Source organism: Lycium ferocissimum, chromosome 10, assembly GCF_029784015.1.
Source record: "Lycium ferocissimum isolate CSIRO_LF1 chromosome 10, AGI_CSIRO_Lferr_CH_V1, whole genome shotgun sequence".
NCBI classification, from domain to species: Eukaryota; Viridiplantae; Streptophyta; class Magnoliopsida; order Solanales; family Solanaceae; genus Lycium; species Lycium ferocissimum.
Window position 1 is genome coordinate 10,544,003 of NC_081351.1, and position 21,152 is coordinate 10,565,154.

The window sequence follows — 21,152 nt, forward strand, 5'->3', positions numbered from 1 at the left end:
CTCAAAATAAATGTCGTTTTAGCAAAAAATATTTGTCCCAAAATAATTGTTGCTTTAGGAATTCAAGACAATAATTAACACTAATTGTTTCCATCTATACCCTTATATTAAAGAGCCACTTCTTTTTTTAATAATGTTCAATTCTCAAAAAACATCTAATACATAGGGGCAACTTAGTAAATGACACCTTATATTTATTGTTTTCTTAATAAGCATGAAAAGATTTAAAACGACAGTTATTTTGAGACAAAAAGAGTACGTACTTCAAATGTGAGTCCCCATAATTTCCTCTTTTCTTCACGGTTTCCATCAGAGCTCTCGAATATTTGTCGACCAAAAGTGTTTTAACTTTTGACAAACTTAAAAGGATCAAAACTGAGCAACGCATACATAAAAAACTACTTTGAACCAACCCTTAAACATAAAAAAGGGACCAATAACAACAACATACTCAGTATAATACATAAAGTGGGTTTTGAGGAGGGTAGAGGCCGTTTCCGATAGAACGTGACTCGAGAAGGTACAAGACAATAATAATAGTAATAGGCAATTATAGCAACATATATACGAGGGACCAGTTTTGTCATTTACTGTGTTTAAACAAGCAAGCCTCGGTCTTTTTATAGCTGGTTGAGTGTAGACTTTAACCCGACCCGAGTGGAAATGGCAAGAGAATGGATTGAATGTGACGAAACAGCAAAGCAGTTCCTAACTAGGGTTTTATCAGAGCGACCATTCTTACCATTACCGCCACCTCTTCATCGTATTCCTCTTCGTGCCGGCAACGTTGTTGAAATTGTCGGTCCTTCTCCTTCTTCCAAAACTCGCATTCTTATCCAGGCAAGGAACAATAAACCCTATTTTACTCCTTCATTTCTAACATTTTATGCGACTCCATTATTTAGTGTATATCGTCTATGATGTGTGTGTGTGTATATATATATATATATATATATTTATTTATAGCTTTTTTTGTTTATATATATATATATATAGCTTTTTTTGTTTTTCTTTCGCTTCAGTTGATATTGTTACCAGTAGTGGCGGCAAATGGGCGGGTTGGGTCAAATTTGGGCAGGTTGAAAATGGGTCATAATCCAACCCGCCCATATAAAAAATGGGTTGAAACCCAAATTTTACCCATCTAAAAAATCACTAAATATGGGTCCATTTTGCCAGCACTACTTAACAGTAATAATCAATTAACTGGGCTAAAAAGGTTAGGGCAAGTTACACATTTGGCCGGTCGGCCAGAATAATTACATTTATTAGCCAAATTTACAAAAGTATACTAATATTATGTATCAAAATGTATATTTTATGTATATTAATATACATCTGCTGCCTAATATTTTGGTAGGTGGCTATTTATGTTGATTTCTGAGAAGTTTATGGAAGTCAAAGTTGTGGTAAAGATTTGTGGATGGAACTTGAAGATTTGAAAAGCTTCACTTGAAATATTACATTCATACCACTTGTTTAATAGTTCAATTGAGGTTCCCCAAAATGACATGACAAACTGAGTATTTGCAAATAATGAAATAATACTTCATGGCCAAAGGGGAAATAATTTATCTTGCAAATAAGGAGGTTTTAAAACTCACACTTGTCCGTACACGATGGACACACAAGTCCCTAACCTGATTAAAAAGACTCATTACAAATATAAAAAATGTATGTGTAGATAAAAAAGAAAAAGACAAATGCATTAAATAATTATGTCTTTTAAATAATAAGCTTAATGTGATGCTTTTTGGTTCCATGCTAGGCTGCTATTAATTGCATTTTGCCTAAGGAGTGGAAGGGTGTAAACTATGGAGGCTTGGAGCGATTAGTTATGTTTGTTGACCTGGATTGTCGTTTTGATGTGTTAAGCCTTTCACGATCACTGAAGCAGCGGATCATTCGAGCAAATGGTAGATACTTATTCTTGATCTTATTTATTTTGTATTTTCGAATTGGGAGGCTCTAATTTTATAGTTTAGTCAATTGCTGGAAATGTATGGTCAATTTATGTTATCCTGGAATCCTATTGTTGATATGGTTTCAAAACTTTCTTTTTTCAATTAACCAAAATATTTATTGATATTACGCTAAATTGGTGTTCTCTTTACATTATATTATAAAAACACACATTAAGCCTCCCAAAAATGTTGCTAGTCATCTATGCGTACAAAGTAGACAAAAAGTTAACTCTTGTAACAATGAACCCTCTTTATCAAATAAGTAAAAATAAAAATTTAAAAAAAAAAAAAGAAGAAGAAGAAGCATGTAACAATGAACCCTTGGTCACTTTGGAAGTTTTTGTTGACAGTCTTTGACTGCTGATTAGTAGTTCATCACCATTGAAGATTCCAAACATCTCGCATACTTTGTGGTCCCTTGTACTGCTTATTTTTTCTAGTTTTCTAATGACATAAACTGCTATAAGTAGTAATAGCCATAACAATATTGCAATAACATATTTGGTTTTAGAATCAATTTCGAAATAGCACTTAAAATATAAAATGTCTATGTGTTGAGTTGATCAACCCGATTCATGTTTTGAATTGATGAGCCAATTGGGTGTTAATAAAAGTCAGTAACCATTCTGTTTTTAAATTGAGAGTTTAATTAATTTTGTCAGGTTTGGCTGAGTTAACATGTGTTTTTAATAGTGATTGCACATTATGATGTTTTGGTTTTGCAATATTGTTGATATGCTTTATAACTTTTAGTAGTCTATCGTAATATTGCATTTTTACACAAGGCCGTTCTGATAAGTGGGGGAGATAAATCAAGGTTGTGTCTAAGCCCTCTAACACAAAAGAACTGATAAGTGGGGCCTGTGAATTAATTCGTTTTAAGTGGATATTGGGTTTAAGGAATTAGGTAATTATTTAAAAATGCCGTTCTTGATGTTACAAACCTACAATATTGACAAGCTGGCCGAAGTAAATGGATATGATTGGTCTTAATGAAATTCATTATACTGTAATTCAAGAAGCTTATCCCAATGGAAAATGCAGAATAGTTTCATGAACTGAGCTGCCTCTTCTATTTGCTTTTGGAGCATCTTCTGAATGCTCGCAGATTTCAATTTTGAGTAACCTGTATGGATCAGAGTTGTCAGAGGTGTAAGGTTAGCTATTTAACTCTAAGCTCTATAGGTTAATATTTACTGGAAAAGAAGTTCAAAATTCCATGACTACACAGAAGATTCAAAAGCATGATACGATATATGTAGCACAGGATTGGGAGTAGAGTTGTATAATGATGCATTGGTATCTTAAGCGCAAGAAAGGAAGCAAGGACACTAAACATTTGCTCCTCATTTTTGCTATGTCGTGGAGCTATGTAGTATGGTGTATTCCATGTTTAATATATGACGGTTGCTCCCTTAACCATTGCTGATACCTTTGAAACATGGAGGTTGAGCAGAATAAGGAAGGAAGGGAGTTTGCACTTTGAAGGAGTTGACAGACCCATGTGGAAGATTGGCAGTTTTGTGTTCTAATTATGTTTTTGGTCTAAATAAAAGATCCTTTTATATGTAGATAGTTAATATATTTTGAGTTTTACACTTAACACTTGTATCCATATAATTTGGCATCATCTTGGTGCACATTAGTGACACTTCATTGCCTCATCAACGGGAAAAAACATAAATGAATCACATAGGTATCACTGAAAAGTCGATAAGAGTTGAGAGCTATGCTCCCTTGATAGTAGAGGTTGCGTTTAACTAATAACCAATATCCTTTTTTGAAATCTTCATATGAGAAACTAGAAAATAGAAAATAGTGTTGTCCAAGGGTGGGAAAAGGTCCAAATTATGATGTCCACTGAATTTTGAACTGTGCGCCATAGCCCTCAGGGATTTCTTGGTTATCAAAAGAAAAAATTCCAAATTCTCATCTTTAGTGCAAATTATAAAGTGTAATTCAAGTGACAAGCTCAAGGCATAGTGGGGAAAGGTGCAAATGAAGTAGCATAGGGGCTTACTGCCTGCATGCGATGCTTCCTGACAGTACGAGGTGGAGGAAGAATGGTCATATACAGTGTGCAGCCTTCTCCTGACACTTCCTGCAAAGAGGCTAAGTCTATGCCTCGAACCCATGACCTACCGTCTCCAAAGGAGTAGCTTTGCCCCATTGCGCCGAAGCTTGCCCTCACACAAATGAAGATACATACACACATATGTTTATGATAGTAGAAAAGCTAGTAATTAAATATGTTTATGGCCTCATACATATGATGCAAGTAGTATTTGGTTTATTTTGTCTGATCAGGCAATGGCGTGGGCCATAAGCTAAATAAGGCGGAGGATTCTCTTAGTGGATCAAAGGATGCACATGCTGAATATGACAAAGAATTGTTCGCTGACAGCATGAGAAGGTTCCAGTACATCCGCTGTTATGATAGTTTCGAATTTCTTGCTACTCTTAAGGTGAGTTAGGAATGCTAATGTTTTAACTTCCATATTTTATCTATTTGTTATTTTTATTCTATACTATATCTATCTTTTCTCTCCCTTTTAATAAGTCATCTTTCCTATCAGTATACAGGTGAGAAGATAGCTTTTGTTCCTTCAACCTTGCTAATGCTTTGTTAAATCTTGTTTCTTAAAATTATTGTTACAATCAGCGCTCTAGACAATTTCTATAATCTCCTTAAAGGTAGAGATGTAAATAAAGTGAGAGTGAATTATTAAAAGAGGTCGAGATGGTTCTACGTTGACGTTGCCTTGGTAAAATATATTGGTATAGTTAGAAACTTGTACCCCCTTCCACTTATTGGCCATTTGTGAACTATTTTCGTTTAAGTTAACAGTTGCATATTAAGGAGTCTTGGCAATGTTGAGCTCCATGTTTTGTTATCCACGCTCTAGATATTCAAGTCCTCACGTGTGAATGGGTGTTAAAAGTCACATATTAGCTGAGGAAAAGATGTTGTCTCCTTGTATGTTCTTGAGCTATCCCCATCTCACGAGTTAGTATTTTTGATTGGTTAGGCTAACTTAATATGATATCAGAGCTTCTAATTTGGTAAAGACTCAAATAACTTGTGCTATTAGCAAGCCATCCCGATGAATGTGTGCCGCCTATCCTAGCTATGTTTTCTTCTTTTCTTTTTTCCTTCAATGTCCGACGCCTCTCATTTCTCTAGTAACTCATGCTGCAACTCTCCAAATATTGTTTGGGTATCGCTCCTCTGGCTACTTCATGCATCGCTCCTTCTAGCAAATGTTCAGACGCCATTACTTGCTCTAGTATTGTACAAGTACCTTTAATCTCTCTTCCGACTAGAGATACTACTTTATACGTGATCGATACCCTCCTCTAAACCTTGAATTCTTGTGATTATTTTTTTTTTTATTAATAAAGGGCGAAAAACACATGTAGAATGAAAGTTTATCAAAAAGTAGAAAACGTTACAGAAATAAATGTGGTGTGTTGTGAACGACAACAATATTTTCCACAAGCGATATGCTATCCGATATTGTAAAAGGAGGTGAATTGGTGATTTACCTCTTCTCCTGAGATTTTACACATGAAGACCAACCGCCACATGTAATCTTTCTATTCCTAGAATTGTCAGTTGTCAAAATCACCCTCTCAAGTGAAAATATTCTTGTGATTGATGTGCCAATTCAAGTCACGCTTAATGTCCTGGAGATTTGCAACCATAACTATTTTCAATGATTATGAATATATTTTTTTTTGTGTGTAGTGCACAAAACACTTTCTTCCACTATGTTGTTACCGGTGATTTTCGGAGGAAAGACCTTTAACACTGCTTTTCTTTTTATTGATTGTGCATTATTTTAGCATATGACCTCAACTTTCTATATGCTTTTATAATAAGTGAAACTCAAAGTTGTTCTCGACTTTGAGTTTTATAGAGGCTATTAGAATGTCAAGAAAATATGTGTCTAGATTTATTATACTTGAATTGGGAAAATTATATGATATCTTAGGATGTTCTATATTTTCCTAAAGAATTTTTACTTACCTTATTAGCATAGATATTTGTAAAAAATAGAAGAAACTTTTTATTGACATTATTAACCATGTAAAGTAAGTGCTCCTTATATAAGAGTCATAGACTACACTTTATGGTGGTGGTCAATTCCAACGCTAATAAGGTTAGTAAATATTCTATAACTAGATACGAAATATCCGAAGGTATTATAAAATATTCTTTAAGTACAATTAATCTATAGAAGTAGATGAGTGATGAGTCGAGGGCTTTCAATTAAACATGATTGAGATCTCCCTTAAGGAGTTCAATATTTTTTAGCAAGTTTAGAGCTACACGACTTGTTTCATTGCTACTTTCTCCATTCATTGATTTCTCTTCTAAGTCCCAAATAAGAGTTGATATCTCTCTGTAAGTGCTCAAACACGTGCCAAGAGATCAAATAATTTGTCATGATGAATAAATTCCTTTGGCACATCAGTAAGAATAAGTAAAAGGAACTCTATCATGACATGAATGTTTCGAGCCCTTGAAGTGCTAGATGTAATGACACTTTTCATGTGCTCTTGTAGATGAATTAGATATTCTCTAAGAATGTTTGGAGAGGTTTCTAGGAGCTGCTCGATGAAGCGTCCAACGTCTGTTGACGTTGGAGCTTTCAAATTTGTAAAACATATGTGCATCACCTCCTGTTCAATTGGAATAATCTTCAAGAGTAAATGAGCTAGCTTGAAGAGACGAGAATTTTTATCAATTTGTTCATCCCAAAGTGAGTGTCCTACTCTCTCAGCCATAGGTTGAATCTGAGGCAAGGCATTTTCAACAATCCCATGCTCAACGCAACCAGTATGAAGAATATCATATTGAGTCATTACTGGAAAAATCTGTTCAACAGGATACTCGGATAGATGATGGAGATTTAGGAGGAGGAAGTCCAACTGCTCCTTAATCATGGTGGCACTTGATGTAGAATGATGACATGAGCTGGTGCAATCATCGATATTTTCCATGAAACAAGGAAGGAAATGATGCAGGTAGGACTCAAACCCCATGTTGCAGCCAACATCATACATAATGGATCGAAGTAGATCTTTAATATCTTCAAACTGCTCCAAATCGGAATAAGAAAGTTGGACACATACAAATAAATGCCAGCCAGAATATCAGCTTTTCAACTTTATCCACGTCAAGACCTTTTTGTTTTTCCTATTTTTTAAACTATGTGAGATCTAGAACATCAATAATGTCCTTGCAAAGAGCTGAAAATAACCTACCAAAAGACCACTTATATGGGGCAATTCAATAAAAGAGCTCTTTGCAATGGAAAGACTAAAAAAGTGAAGTTAAACAACTATCAATAGACCAAGATGAGTCAAATAGAAACAATTATATTAATCAATTAATAGTAGGTTTTATCTATTACTAAACTATTGCTTTTTGTTACAATCCAGAAAGAGCTCAATATGTTAGTTGCTTGTATAGAGTAAAGTATTGAAGGGTAGAATAAAAAAGGGAAGCCTTGTGCACTAAGCTCCTGTTATGCGCGGGGTCCGGGGAAGGGCTGGACACACAAGGGTCTATTATACACAATCTTATCCTGCATTTCTGCTAGAGTTGTTTAACTCGTGACCTCCTGGTCACATGTCAGCAACTTTATCAGTTACGCCTAGGCTCCCCTTCTATTGAATGATAGATATGTTGCTATGAAAATGTGATATAACATTTGGTCTTTCAGAAGGTGTTGCTTTTTGCTCTTCGCAAGGACATTGTTGGTGTTCTAGATTTCATAGAGAAGTTGAAGAATGAGGAAAATCAAAAGGTTCTTGACGTGGATCGAGTTAATAACCTGAAATTTGTGATGGCATTTATTTGTACCCATCTCCGGCTTGCTTAATCCAATTTGGAACAGTTTGAAGATATAATGACTGCCAAAAGACGAGAGGTTAAAGATCTGCTTTGATCAATTGTTTATGATGTTGACTGCAACGTGGGTTAACTCCGGCCTGCATCATGTCCTTCCTCGCTTCATGGAAAATATCGATGATTGTATTATCTCATGTCATCATTCTACCTCAAGCGCCACCATGACTGAGGAGCAGTTTGGAACACCCCCCCCCCCTCGGGGGGTGGATCTCCAGCATCAATCTCAGTATTGTGCTAAACAGATTTTTCCATTAATTACTCAATATGAGACTCTTCAGAATGGTTGCATTGAGCATGAGATTGTTGAATATGCCTTGCCTCAGATTCAATTCAACCTATGGCCGAGAGAGGACAATTCCTTTGAGATGAACAAATTGATGGAAATTCTCGTCTCTTCAAGCTAGCCATCTATTCTCGAAAATTATTCCAATTGAACTGGAGGTGAGGCACATATGTTTTTCAAATTTGAAAGCTTCAACATCAACAGAAGTTGGAGGCTTCATTGAACAACTCCTAGAAGCCTCTCCAGATATTCTTAGAAATATTTGATTCATCTACAAGAGCACATGGTAAATGTCATTACCGCTAGCACTTTAGGGGCTCGAGACATTCATGCCGTGATAAAGTTCCTTTTACTTATACTAATGTGCCAAAGGAATTTATTCATCACGACAAATAATTTGATCTCTTGGTACGTGTTGGAGCACTTACTAGGAAGGTATCAACTCTTCTTGGGGACTTAGAAGAGAAATCAAGGAATGAAGAGAGTAGTAATGAAACAAGCCGTGCAACTCTAGACTTGCTAAAATATATTGAACTCCTGAAGGGAGATCTCACACATGTTTACTTGAAAGCCCCAGACTCAATGTGAAGTCGTTTTTCATTTTTCTTAACGACTAGCAAAAAGTGTAAGTAGCACACAGAGAGGATAAAATGAGATAAGGTCGCCTGAGATGGGTTCTTCATCTCCTATGTCGACATCCAGATAAACTGCCGCATAGGTGGTGAATGTGTTAAAAGAAACGACTAGACCTAAAGTCAAATGGATGGAGGGAAAAGTTGTTATTGCGTGCTATGAATCTTATCGGATAGTCTGCGTTTAACATATCCTTTACCTTGTTTCTATTCAGTGAGCTACCTATTTTAATAAAATAAATAAGCTTGTTAAAAGGGTGCCTATAACCTTGGGACTCGTTAGTGAGAATCCCAAATCTCTTGTTTATTTATATAAAAATCTCCCCCCTTTATTCATTCTATCTCTTTAAATAGAGACTTTTATTACAAGGCTATTAAGGAAAGCTAGGAATCTACTAACATAGAAAATTTATTCATGTATCAAATCTAGTAAAACTGAACTGCTGCCTATTTTAAAAATTTTAATGCGCACAAATTTCTGCTGGTTGCATCAGATCTGCTTATCCTCTTTGACATTGCTATCTTTCTCAACTTGAGGGCCCCAGCTTGCTTACGACTGAGTCTATGACATAAGTCTAAATAAACCTATAATTTCCATGAATCCATGCATACCTAGCGAACAATTAGGTCCAATGGGAAAAATAGCAATGGGAAAAAAGATCTATAAAGGCGATACAAATTAATTGTGATTAAGTTTAGTCATGTTAATACGTTTAATTAAACTGCAAAATTTCTAGAAGTTTATTAGTCTCGTTATGAGATTTATATGCTAGTATAAAATGTAGAGAATATTTAGTGCTAGAAAAACTAAGTTTTTATAATATTGTGAGTCATATAGAGCTTGTTTGGATCTAGTATAAAATGTAGAGAATTTCTAGCGCTAGAAAAACTTATGGTTTTTTGCTTTGAATTTCTAGCACTAGAAAAACTTATGGTTTTTTGCTTAAAAACAAGTGCTTAAAAGCACTTTTTTATCTTACCCTAACACTACAAAAGTGCTTAAAAGCTATTTTGGTTTAAAAGCACCTAAAATAAGCCAATCTAAACAGGCTCATAGTTGATCCTAACTTGCTTAAGATTAATGCATAATTGTTTGTAGTTGTTGGTTGCGCCATTAACAGTGTATCAGAGCACTGGTCCTTATTGTATTTCTCAATGCTAGGCCTCGATCTTACTTTATTCGCGTTCCAGATGTCCAGTCTTGAGTGGGTAGAGAGGTGTTAGAGTGTTCCAGATTGGTTAAGAATATGAAATGTAGTCTGGAAGACTAACTTCCCCCCTAAAGTCTCATGTTTTACTTGGACAACCTTAAAAGGAACATGCCTCACTCACGACAATCTTATGAGAAGAAGATTCCAACTGGTCAATAGGTGTTACATGTGTCAGTCAACATCAGAAAGCATCAACCACTTTATGCTTCACTGCCCTTTTGCAACAGACTTTTGGAACATGTTCCTAGCCCTTTTTGGTGTAAACTGGTCTATGCCCTTCAATATTAGAGATGCTTGCACTAGTTGGAGCTCTATGAAAGTTAGAAAATCCATCAGGAAAATCTTGATCATGACCCCAGCCTGTATTTTCTGGTACATTTGGAATGAAAGAAGCCGGAGATTTTTCGATGGGGTTTCGGCTCCAATTTGTAGGATTAAGGCTACTTGTTTGGGTAACCTTTTTAGCTGGGTCAACTTTTCCCCTGTAAATAACTCAGATCACTACCTGGATTTTGTCAGCTTCTTAGCTCTGTAAGTTTTTTGTACTTACTGAGCTGACAGATCCGCTTTTGTATCTTTGCATCTACTGGATGCCTTAATGAAATCTCACTTACTTCATCAAAAAATAAAAAAGAAATATATTCTGGTTATGTGATTTTTTAATTCCACCTGATCTAATTTTTGGAGTTGCATAAGGTTTTAGGTCCGTTTTTTAAAAAACTTGTTATCAGAGGTAGACGAGGTCAATAGAATCTTGAGTTCAAGTCTCACTGCCATGCATTATAAAAATAATGTCGACTTGCTTGACTCATTGTAAAGAAGTAGACCTGCATGTGAGGAGGCGTGTTAAAGATATAATTAAGTAAATAAAAGCGTATACTTCCAACATTTGAAACTCTTAGACGAGCTGGTCGCATAATTCGACATAATTCAACACTATCCGCTGTGAATATATGCTGTTAATTTTTTCTTATTTATCATTTTGTAGATTTTTATGAAGTATTCCTTTTGATTGGCTAAGTTTGTGAGATACTTTCTTTATCTTTGAATATAAAGAACTCAATATATATACAAGTATGCCCCCTATTCTTTCAATCTTGTTTTGTTGTAGACTTTGCAGTTCCAACTTCAAAAGGAAAAAGAGGCTCATGGTACTGGTGTTTATTTGCTTATGATTGACAGGTTTCTTCTTAGGATCTCTTCTTGATGTTGACTTTGGTGTTTTAATTTCATACAAATAATAAAGAGAGACTTGATGTTTAAATGGTTGATTACTAGAAACTGGGTTATCATTTGCATTGGGGGTCTTACATTGACTCTGTCGCAAGTGCATACCATTGACGTCAAAGCATTTATGTGAACATGTTCAAGAATTGATAAGCTGTTTGAATTCCCTGTGATGAAATGAAGAACGCATAAACAGTTCTGGCAAAGTAGGAAAGGTATCTAAACAATGATAACGTCCATTATTGGGCTTAAAAAGGGTCAAGTTTATCCTTTTTTACGCATGAAATATTTTCAGATCAACCTAGAATAGAAGTACTCTTAGGATAAGTAAATGGGTAGATAAATCAAACAATTCCTGGTAGTGCATGATTCTTGACTTTTGGTAACCAGTGCATAAATCTTGACTTATATTTGCTTTTAGGCAGTTCGCCGATTTCTTCATGTGGCCATGTTAAAACAGCCAATCCTATGGCACTCTGATAGAAACTACCATTAACATAGTCTTCTCTAAAATGACCTTTTCTTATCAGGGGAATGTCCAAGGACACCACTAATTTATCAAAACGTGCCTTGTTATTGGAAAAAGTTTACGTGTTATCTTCCGTTTTTATCATTAATTCCTCGTCTGATTCTTTGGCAGGCCCTATGGGTGGGGAATATTATCTTGTCCTGTTTTCACTCGTACTAGATTCTTTTATTGACTAGATTTGTCATGGAGGTTGCAAGGACTACTGAAATTGAATTATCCATTTGGTTGTTCTCTGTTAACTCACCAGATCATTGTTCAGATATTAGGATTGTACTTCACAATTAACTACCCATTTAATGATTATCTGTTAGGTCATCAGATCTGTGTTCAGACGTTCCATATATGTTCCTCTTCCCTTTGTCTCCTTAAGTTTTTCCCCATTTTTCTTTTAATACTCCTTAATGGTGTAACTAATTTCTGTAGCTTATTAAGATATGTTGCTTCTCTGGTATGACCAGTATTGGAGCTTTTTATTGGATGGATCGCGCTTCACCGTCTATGCCACCAGGGAGCACTAACAGGTTAGAGTCGACAATAATCTCTTACATTTGAAGAGATAAAACAAATGAAAGATGCAGTCCAACATGAACGCCAAAAAGATTGAGTTATGGAGAACCCTGAAAGTTTGTCTACAAATTCTTCCGCAAGCACCTTACTTTGTAGCATTTGTGTGGTGTTAGGTAAGAGTGCAGTTTCTGCTACCAATTTATTAATTGAAAAATACCATTGGCGGTCACACATTGTAAGTAGGTGATCAGACATGCAATTGTCTTGCTTAAGATATTTGCATTCTACTCTCTATGGATCTTTTTTTCCTTGGATGAGCTGGGAAGGTACTCTTGGATTCATCTCAACAGATGAAGCTATTCTCTTGGTCATGCTATAATGCTGCTCGTGTAAGATAAATAGCTCTCAAAACTTTTCAGTTTGAGAACGGTGCTTCTTAAGAGCATTTTTTCTGCATTCATGAGCACATACATGTGGTATTTTGGAGGTGTAACTCTATTCCTATAATGATGGTTGCAGTTCAATTATCTTTTCTATTGTTTAACTCCGCCATTTTGAATAAAAGTCAGTTGTTTGGTTGTCATTTATTTTTCTTCTTTTCTCGTGGAGATGGATGGTGTTGGTTGTGGTTATGGTAACCTCACATGTTGTCAAATCAAGTGCATACTTCTAGTACCATATGACTGGTTATGAGTTTCCTTCTGCTTGTTCTCATCTGTTCATGTTTTTCACCCAGCACTCCCTATGTGTCACTTGTTTTGTTCTTATGAGGGAAAAGGAAAGGTAAGGAGATAGGAAGAGGAATTGTATCTCTCTTATTTCTTTTCCCTTATGAAATATAGCGAAGTAAAGGAGAGAGAAACTCATTGGTGTAGTATTCATGTATATACATGCAGTATGTTCCTTTTTTTTCTGTATAAGTTGCACCCTTTTTTTCTTGATTTTTTGATGAAATTGGATGTTTTAGCATTAACTTTTGGCTTATTACCAGGAGAAGTCTCTCTCTGCAAAGTGTGTCAGACACTGTTGTTCAAGAGATCCAGAAGATTCTTGTGGTGCATCCGATGCTTGTTCTAACTACAAAAGCAGCAAGTTTACAGGAAAAATTTAAAACACGTGGATTTATTAGGTTGGGTTCGGTACATTTCTTTTGTCCAGAATAAATCTTGTAATGCATATTACTAAATCTGGTTACAAATGAACAGATAAATATGATAATTTATCCTGTGTAAGAATGTGGTGGAAAATTAAAGCCCAATTTGTGCTGTCTGTCTGTAAATTTGCCCTGGTTTAATTCCATGTTCTGGGCTAATTGCTTTTGACAGTTTGTGTTCTGACTGGCTGATTTTTCAACTAAACAATTCACATAACATTTAGGGGGAATTGATATGTTTGATTATCAATAGTGGTTTACGAGCTTGTCCACCCTTGCAAGTTATCAAGGACCATTTTGTATACCATGTTTATGAACTGTTCAGTTGTTCCAAAGATCATTTCTTAATGATGTTAAGCTACTGAACTGTACAAATAGTTTTCTCTTCTCACATTCATCGTTCTCTAATTTGCAGCCACTCAAACAGGAATACAGGGCAGTTGGTTGTTGAAAGTACCTTGGACTCAATGACCATTAGAAATAGTGCTAATGTTCAACTGTATCGGGAGTATATGCCTTCAGTATGGCAGGTAACCATGATATATATGAAAATCCTGTCTTGTGTATAGCCAATGTATTTTTCTTTGTTGTTTTTTCCTTCTGTTTGGTGCTCTTTCTTTTGTTTGTTACGAGAATAAGTATCCAATGTATTTCATATAACACTATAACCTAAGAATGCAAGATTTCAAATATTGTAGATAAATTTTAGTACAGCCACTTCACTCGATAATAGAGGATTCTCTTGCATCTGCTTTTGCCATATCAGAGAAGGAAATTTTAAGGGGATGATTTACAGATATCTTTTCATAGCTTAAAAATTGTTTTTTGGGCATCTTGTTCAAGTCAAGCGTTATACTAAAGTAACTATTTCTTTTTAAGTTATAGTGATTTATTAATGAAGATAAACTGAGAAAAATGGAGGACATTCCAGTTTACAGCATTGAAAACTTCCAAAGATCACTACAATCTTTTGCATTGAGCAACTCATGTTTTTTTGGTAACTGTTATCTCAACATCAGTCCCAGCTAACTGCGGCTGTAATACAGAATTGAAAGACAAGTCTAGATACAGTAGTTCGAATTCTGGAGGAGGCCCTAGCGTTACATACAATTGCTATTTCTCTTGCGATATTCTCCCAGTTTCTGCATTTTTGCTCGAAGACACAAATTTCTTTCAATCCATAAGCCATATACAAACTCAGCCTGCCCATCCGAAAGATTTGGGCAGGCTGAGATTTTTCCTTTGAACTGGCAATGACATACTGCATAAATTGCTCCCAATTCGTAACAACTGGCATCTGCTTCTGTATCCATCCTAGCAAGCCTACTCCACAATTTGTGGGCAAATTCAACACTCCCTAAATAGATGATTAATGGTTTCCTCATACTCCCTGCATAGCACACGCTTCGTATCCACTTCAATTCCCCACCTTGTGAGCTGTCTGCTGTAAGTAATCGTTGTTGAACTTGTGGCCACATGGTGAACTTTTTGTTTTTTGGTCAAAACTGAAAGCTACATGGTGAACTTTTACTTTTGGCCTAGCATCATTCATGAACATTGAAACACTTCTATGGGACTCTAGGTAGGTCTCCTAGTAGCTGCTTATAGAACCGACTATGATGCTCTTCCCAGTGATGATTGGCCTGTTCACATGATCCAAATTACACATCGTTTCAAATATTTTCCTGATCATCCAGCAGGCTTGCTGAGCAACTCATGTTTCACTACCTTTTTTTAAAGAGATTTTTCTATAAATTGGTGTTTTCAGATTATAACTGTATAGATCCCCTTCATTACTCGTAACCTAACAGTGATAATTGAAATACCATGGTTGAAGAACTATAATACGTCTAAGTTAGTAGCAAAGATATCAGCTTTTCTCCTCTTAGAGAATGAAAATTTCAGTAGAACGTCTCTCGACCAATGAGTTCTGCAAAAACCTTTTTATTTAGTTAACAATGCTTCATAACGGTTGTCTTGTCTTAGTAATAATTTATGCTGAATTAACTATTCATTTGAAGTAAACAAGATTTTATTACGGAAGCTAATGAACGCAATGCACCCTAGCATTATGTATTTTCAAAGATTTGTGCATATAGATGATGTAGGTAGACCTATCCCCTGCATAACTGTTACAAAAGTTTGGCATCCAAACCCTGAAATCTAGGAACAATATATACTTCTGTCCTTCCAAACGTACAAGTCTTTAACAGTGTCAAAGATTTATCAGAATTCTCCTAGTAACTAAGTGTGGACTGTAGTATATTGATGAGAAACAGGAAATGGGAAGGAATATAGCCATATAGGAGTAGTGACAAATTTTCAAAACACCTGTCTGGTTGAATATCAAAGAAATGTTAATAGATGGTAGTTGTTGATTCAGGGAGCCGCAAATTTGATTTGATAATTCATGTATTGTGACTTTTTGGATGAAGCCGGACATTGAAACTTCGTATGTTGGCAAAGGTTTTGTTTATGAAATGCTTTTACAAAAAATAAAACGTGGAAAAACATTTGTATTTCTCTTGTAGAAGAACGTCTGAGTATTCCCTTTTAGATTTAGACCTTAAAAATCAGGACTCGGGAGCTTCTGAAAGTAGTGCTTCATAAATAGATGCTCTCGCGGCTTTGACGGGAATCCAACATTCATTTTCTTATAAAGTTATAATTTTGCTAACAGCATTGGCATACAGAGATGCCCGTATACAAGAAGCATTCCAAAAAGTAGAAAACCAACAAAAAGATATGGTTTTCGACGAATGACTATATAAAGGAATGTGGGAGATTTTCCAGGAGTCCCACATTCACATAGTAACTGTTTTTCTTCAATAACATGTGTGATTTTAGCGGGCTTATTAACCTTAATAATCTTTTCTGGTTGTTGCAGTCCTTTGTTTCACACAGAATGCTTGTGCGCCCTTCAGGTATGGCTCAAAATCATTTAGGCCAGTCCATTTCTTGCTCCTATCATGAATACAAAGTTGGCTTTCTCATTGTTCTGCAGATGATAATAGTAAATATCAAAAGCAGCCCATCTATGTGTTGGAATGGCTGTTGCCGTCCCTGAAGTTATCAGACAAATTCACAATCAATGATGTATGTGCAATCTAAGATTTGAGTTTTTAAAATTATGTTCTATCTGTAACCCTGAACTCAATTCTCCTGCTTCATTAATGCGGTTTGCCTCAAAATATAGGATGGTTCATACATTGTATCATGAAATTCACATGATATTGGATTTGACCTTTTGACACACTGATTCATGATTGCTCCCTCAACTTGAGGTCAGACATTTCAATTGGACAGCAAGATGAAATTCCAAAATGTCACTTTCACCCAATAGTAGTATCTCCAACTGTAAGGTAATTTTGTTTCATTTCCCTTCCCCCCAAAAACACACACACTCACTCCCTTTCCTCTCCTTTCTCTCTACTTGGTTTAGGTGTGGATATGTATTTTGATGCAATTGCTCTTTCTGCATACTAAAGGAAGTGAGATGCAACATGGAAGCTTCCTACCCATTAAGATTCTGGACAGACAAAATTCCAGGCAGAAAATATACTGTTTTTTCTCGATATGGTATGCATCTCATTAGATTTTAACATTTTTATTATTGTTCAACTATTAGAGTGATGTGAAAGGTGATTTGTAGGACTCAAGGTCTTGCAAGTTCTGGCAACCTGAGAGATGATGACATATTGGCATCCATCTTCTTCCCACCAGCCAATGTGAATGACAACCAAAGCAAGAAAGATAAGGAAAAGAGCAGATGTCTATAGTTTTCGAGTATTTGACGATTCTTTGGGATATTTTCTGAGTTTGTGAAACAAATCTAGGGAAGAGGTAAAATTGTGTGTAGGAATTCTAAGTAAAAGCTGCACTATTGTGCTGCTGTTGCGATGTTTTGTATATAGGATGTTAACTAGGAATGTCAAGATACCCTCGTCGTGAACTTCTTAGGATATGTGTTTTTTAGATAAATTAATTGAATGACTTAGTACAAGAGCTGATGAAAACTTGAGTGTCCGGGTCCTACTTATGATGTGCTTATGACCTGGTCCTTCGGAAAAAACTTTCATACCTGGTGTTTGCACCAAACAAATGTATGCAAGGCATGTCTTGGTTATAATTTTTACGGAAAAGTGTCAAATATACACCTATACTATTAGAAAAGGGTTAAATATACCCCTCGTTATCCTTTGTGTCTAAATATACTCTTTCTGTTATACTTTGGGTTTAAAAATACCCTTTATCCGTTAAAATTGTTCAAGGTGGATATGAGATCTGAGGTGGCGTTGACAATTCGGTGAGATGGACATGACATGGCATGCCACCTCACTACCCCAATTCATTTACCACCCCCCCCCCCCCCTCTCTTTCCCTTCTTCCATCACTACTATCTCCTTCCCCTTCACAACATTTGCCACCATTAGCACCACCACATCATTTGTTCATTCTTTTTTGCACACTAATGGTGCTAGTGAATTTGCAAAGGTGATGCATCTCTTTTTTTTTTCTTTTTCCACAAATAGTAATGCATATTTTTCGATAATAGAGCACGCTTTCTCCAATTGAAAGGGTGTTTAAACAGAAAAGAGTCATTATGTCTGCATTTTAGAAATTCAAGTTGTGATCTATTATGCATAGGCAGTTGATGAATTGGTGAAACAGCAGCAGTGAAGTTCTTGATGTACTGGCTTGTAAGTATCCATAAATCACATAATGTGAAGAAACAATGGAACTCTATAAAGTCAAATTTTGAGTTATATACTCCGTAGTTCTTTTAATGGATTGCTATAGTGCATAAGATGTTATATTAATACACACTTGCAAAATTAAGATCTACTGTGCAGCAAATGGTGTGTCAATTACTCGACAATAACTTAATCAAAATGTATTTTTTCAGCAGATCCTGCTATAGACTGTAGTGCAAAATACATTAAACATTTCCGGACCAACTTCCACCATTGATTCATAAAGTTTACAAAGGGGTATATTTTACGACAACAAAAATAAATCAATAAACAGAGGGGAGGAGATGATAGTGATGGAAGAAGAAGGGGAAGAGAGGGGTAAATGAGTTGGGGTAGTGAGGTGGCATGCCATGTCATATCTATCTCACCGAGTTGTCAGCGCCACCTCAGATCTCATATCCACCTTGGACAATTTTAACGGACGAAGGGTATTTTTAAACCCAAAGTATAACGGGAAGGGTATATTTGGACACAAAGTATAACGAGGGGTATATTTAACCCTTTTCTAATAATACAAGGGTATATTTGACCATTTTCCGTAATTTTTATCATTCAATCATTGTCTATTCTCACTTAATATGTCTAGTTGAAGTTCAAGACATGAGGGACGGGTGGTTGTCAGTGGCGGATCTAGGATTTTCATTCAGGATGTTCGGAAAAAACAACTGAACCACTTGAGCTAGTCTTTTGTATTTGTTCGGGGTGTTCAAAAGTTAATATATGTACATAAACACAGAAAATTTACTCTAAATATACACTGTAATATTTTGTCCATAATGTTCGGGGGAACACCCTGGGCAATGGCTGCATCCGCCCCTTACTGGTTGTGCGAACAAGATATAGAGAGCTATTATTCTCACAATGAAGTAACACTTGCTTGGTCCTCTTGTACTTCAACAAAAAAACAGATTCAATGAACTCGGTGAAACAATTATTGTCAGCACACAAATGCTGAACTGACATTAGATTCTTCTAAAGAGAGGGAACATATAAAATATTATTTGATTGAAGAGGCTTAGAAGATGTAGAACTACACGATGTGCCAGTACATTAAACAGACAGGAGATAATCATTTCCAACCTTGAAAACACCTCTTGAATTCTGGGATTTAATCCGCACCAGAAGAATTTTCACCCTAATATTAAGGGTCATTTGCACTTTTTCACTTATTTTGTGTTGGCCTTCAATTTGTGCTCCTCATAACAAACAAACAAAAAAAATTACAGGGCTTAAGTTTATATTTTCGTATCATAATATTTCACAAGTTATGCACTGACATGACTTCAGTATTTGAGGAATTTATGCCCCATTAGGCATATGTTTAGTTGCTAAAGGGCAAATATTAAAGACCAGCCCATTTTAAGGGTAATGGTGCAAATTTATGTAATTGTTAATTTCCCATGCTAATACAGTTCACGAGCACAGGCACAGGCACCAAGGATTATCAGTTGATGCTTGTAATAATAGCTATGCCTAGGGGCGTACAGAGAAAACCGACAAACCGCACCGAAACGATAATCTAAATTAAACCGAGAAAAAAATTCGACTAATGATTTGGTTTGATTTGGCTTGGTATTGAGAAAAAAAATCCGACTATAATTGATTTGGTTTGGTTTTTAACTAAAAAAAGTCAAACCGAATCAAACCAACGCGACATTAGATGTATACAATTTTAAAATATATTTTATACATAAAAATATTTATTTGTAATGTAATATAAATATTTCCTAAGTTTTTTCATAATTATTGTCTTTTAACATATTATTTCAAGCTTGGTCCAATAAATTTTAGTCAATAGATGTTAGTAACTCAAATAAAATCCAAACCAAAACCAAATCAATGCTAATGTTAACCAAAAAAAAAATTCAATTCTAATGCTAGGAATGACAATATTAATGTTCAATATCTATTCTATAGTTTTGTATTGGTTTAGATAGTTAAAATTAGGGCTGTTCACAGTTTTGGTTAAAACCAAAACCAAACCGAAAATTTAACCAAAACCGAATAAAAAAACCGACATTTGGTTTAGTTTGGTTTGGTTTGGTTTTAAATTTGAAAACCGATAATATTTGGTTTGGTTATGGTTATAGTAAAACAATGTAAATAACCGAAAAATAATTATATACATAAAATTTATAATTATTTATATGTATAATATTAACTTTTCATAAATAATTAAAGATATTTTATACCTTTTAATTATTAATTTAATTTTGGTCTACTTATTTTTGCCCATGTCTTAAAAGAATATGTCCAAGTCCAACAATGTTCAGTAAAACCCTACTATCTCTTTTCATACATTATGTCTTTCCCTATCAGTTCGCCCTTGTTCATAAGTGAAAAATGTAGAGAGAGAATATTTGAAGCAAAATTGAAAAACCGAACCAAACCGACCCAAAATACATTATTAACTTAGATATTTATATTGGTTTTTTTTCCATGAACACCCCTAGTTAAAATACATAACTTAGTATATTTTTTCCTTTGTCATGTCATTAATACTTATTAGCCGCATTTATTTTATCATGACTTTGTAGTTTTAGATTATGGATCATTTTCATTAAGGCTTATTAATTAGCAATATTTATTTTATGTGATTTCATTAATTTTTTGTTGAATATTTTATTATAATGTCATCACTCATCTCGCATTTGTGTTATTTTCTTAAGACCACCTTAATTACATAGTTGTATCTTTTTAGGACCAAAGAAATATTTGAAATAAAGTTAAGAGTATATGTTTTGTATGAGGAGTCCCCCACACACATCCCCCCCCTCCCCCCCCCCAAAAAAAAAAAAAACAAAACAAAAACCCAAAAAACCCGAGAAAGTAAAAAAAAATCCGAGGTTGAAAAACCCACTTTTGTTGGTTTGATTTGGTTTATAGATTCAAAAACCCGACACAATTGGTTTGGTTTGATATTTGAAAATCCGAACCAACCCGGTCCATGTACAAGCCCTTTGCAAGCAATC

The 21,152-nt window shown here is 35.2% G+C and overlaps 1 protein-coding gene across 8 annotated transcripts; it reads left to right on the plus strand.

The window, feature by feature from the left end:
• Window positions 1-586: 586 nt before the first annotated feature.
• Window positions 587-17,431, plus strand: LOC132032418 (DNA repair protein XRCC2 homolog). Of its 8 annotated transcripts, none has more exons than XM_059422040.1 (12): window positions 590-840; window positions 1,769-1,916; window positions 4,272-4,429; window positions 11,122-11,192; window positions 12,225-12,287; window positions 13,265-13,402; window positions 13,842-13,956; window positions 16,314-16,350; window positions 16,431-16,522; window positions 16,623-16,788; window positions 16,915-17,005; window positions 17,068-17,431. In XM_059422040.1, the coding sequence occupies exons 1-10, from the start codon at window positions 664-666 to the stop codon at window positions 16,644-16,646; spliced, it is 1,023 nt and encodes a 340-aa protein (XP_059278023.1). In that variant the 5' UTR covers window positions 590-663; the 3' UTR covers window positions 16,647-16,788; window positions 16,915-17,005; window positions 17,068-17,431. The 8 variants fall into 8 exon arrangements, with proteins under 8 accessions (XP_059278028.1, XP_059278027.1, XP_059278023.1 ...); XM_059422037.1 differs by having other exon boundaries at window positions 17,079-17,431; XM_059422041.1 differs by having other exon boundaries at window positions 17,087-17,431.
• Window positions 17,432-21,152: the final 3,721 nt, after the last annotated feature.

Bases quoted from the DNA above. Each gene is read 5' to 3' on its own strand.
- LOC132032418 (XM_059422040.1), top strand. From the start codon at position 664: ATGGCAAGAGAATGGATTGAATGTGACGAAACAGCAAAGCAGTTCCTA. The intron at 12,288-13,264 runs GTTAGAGTCGAC...GCTTATTACCAG, and splicing joins CCACCAGGGAGCACTAACAG to GAGAAGTCTCTCTCTGCAAA. The intron at 13,403-13,841 runs GTTGGGTTCGGT...TCTAATTTGCAG, and splicing joins AAAACACGTGGATTTATTAG to CCACTCAAACAGGAATACAG.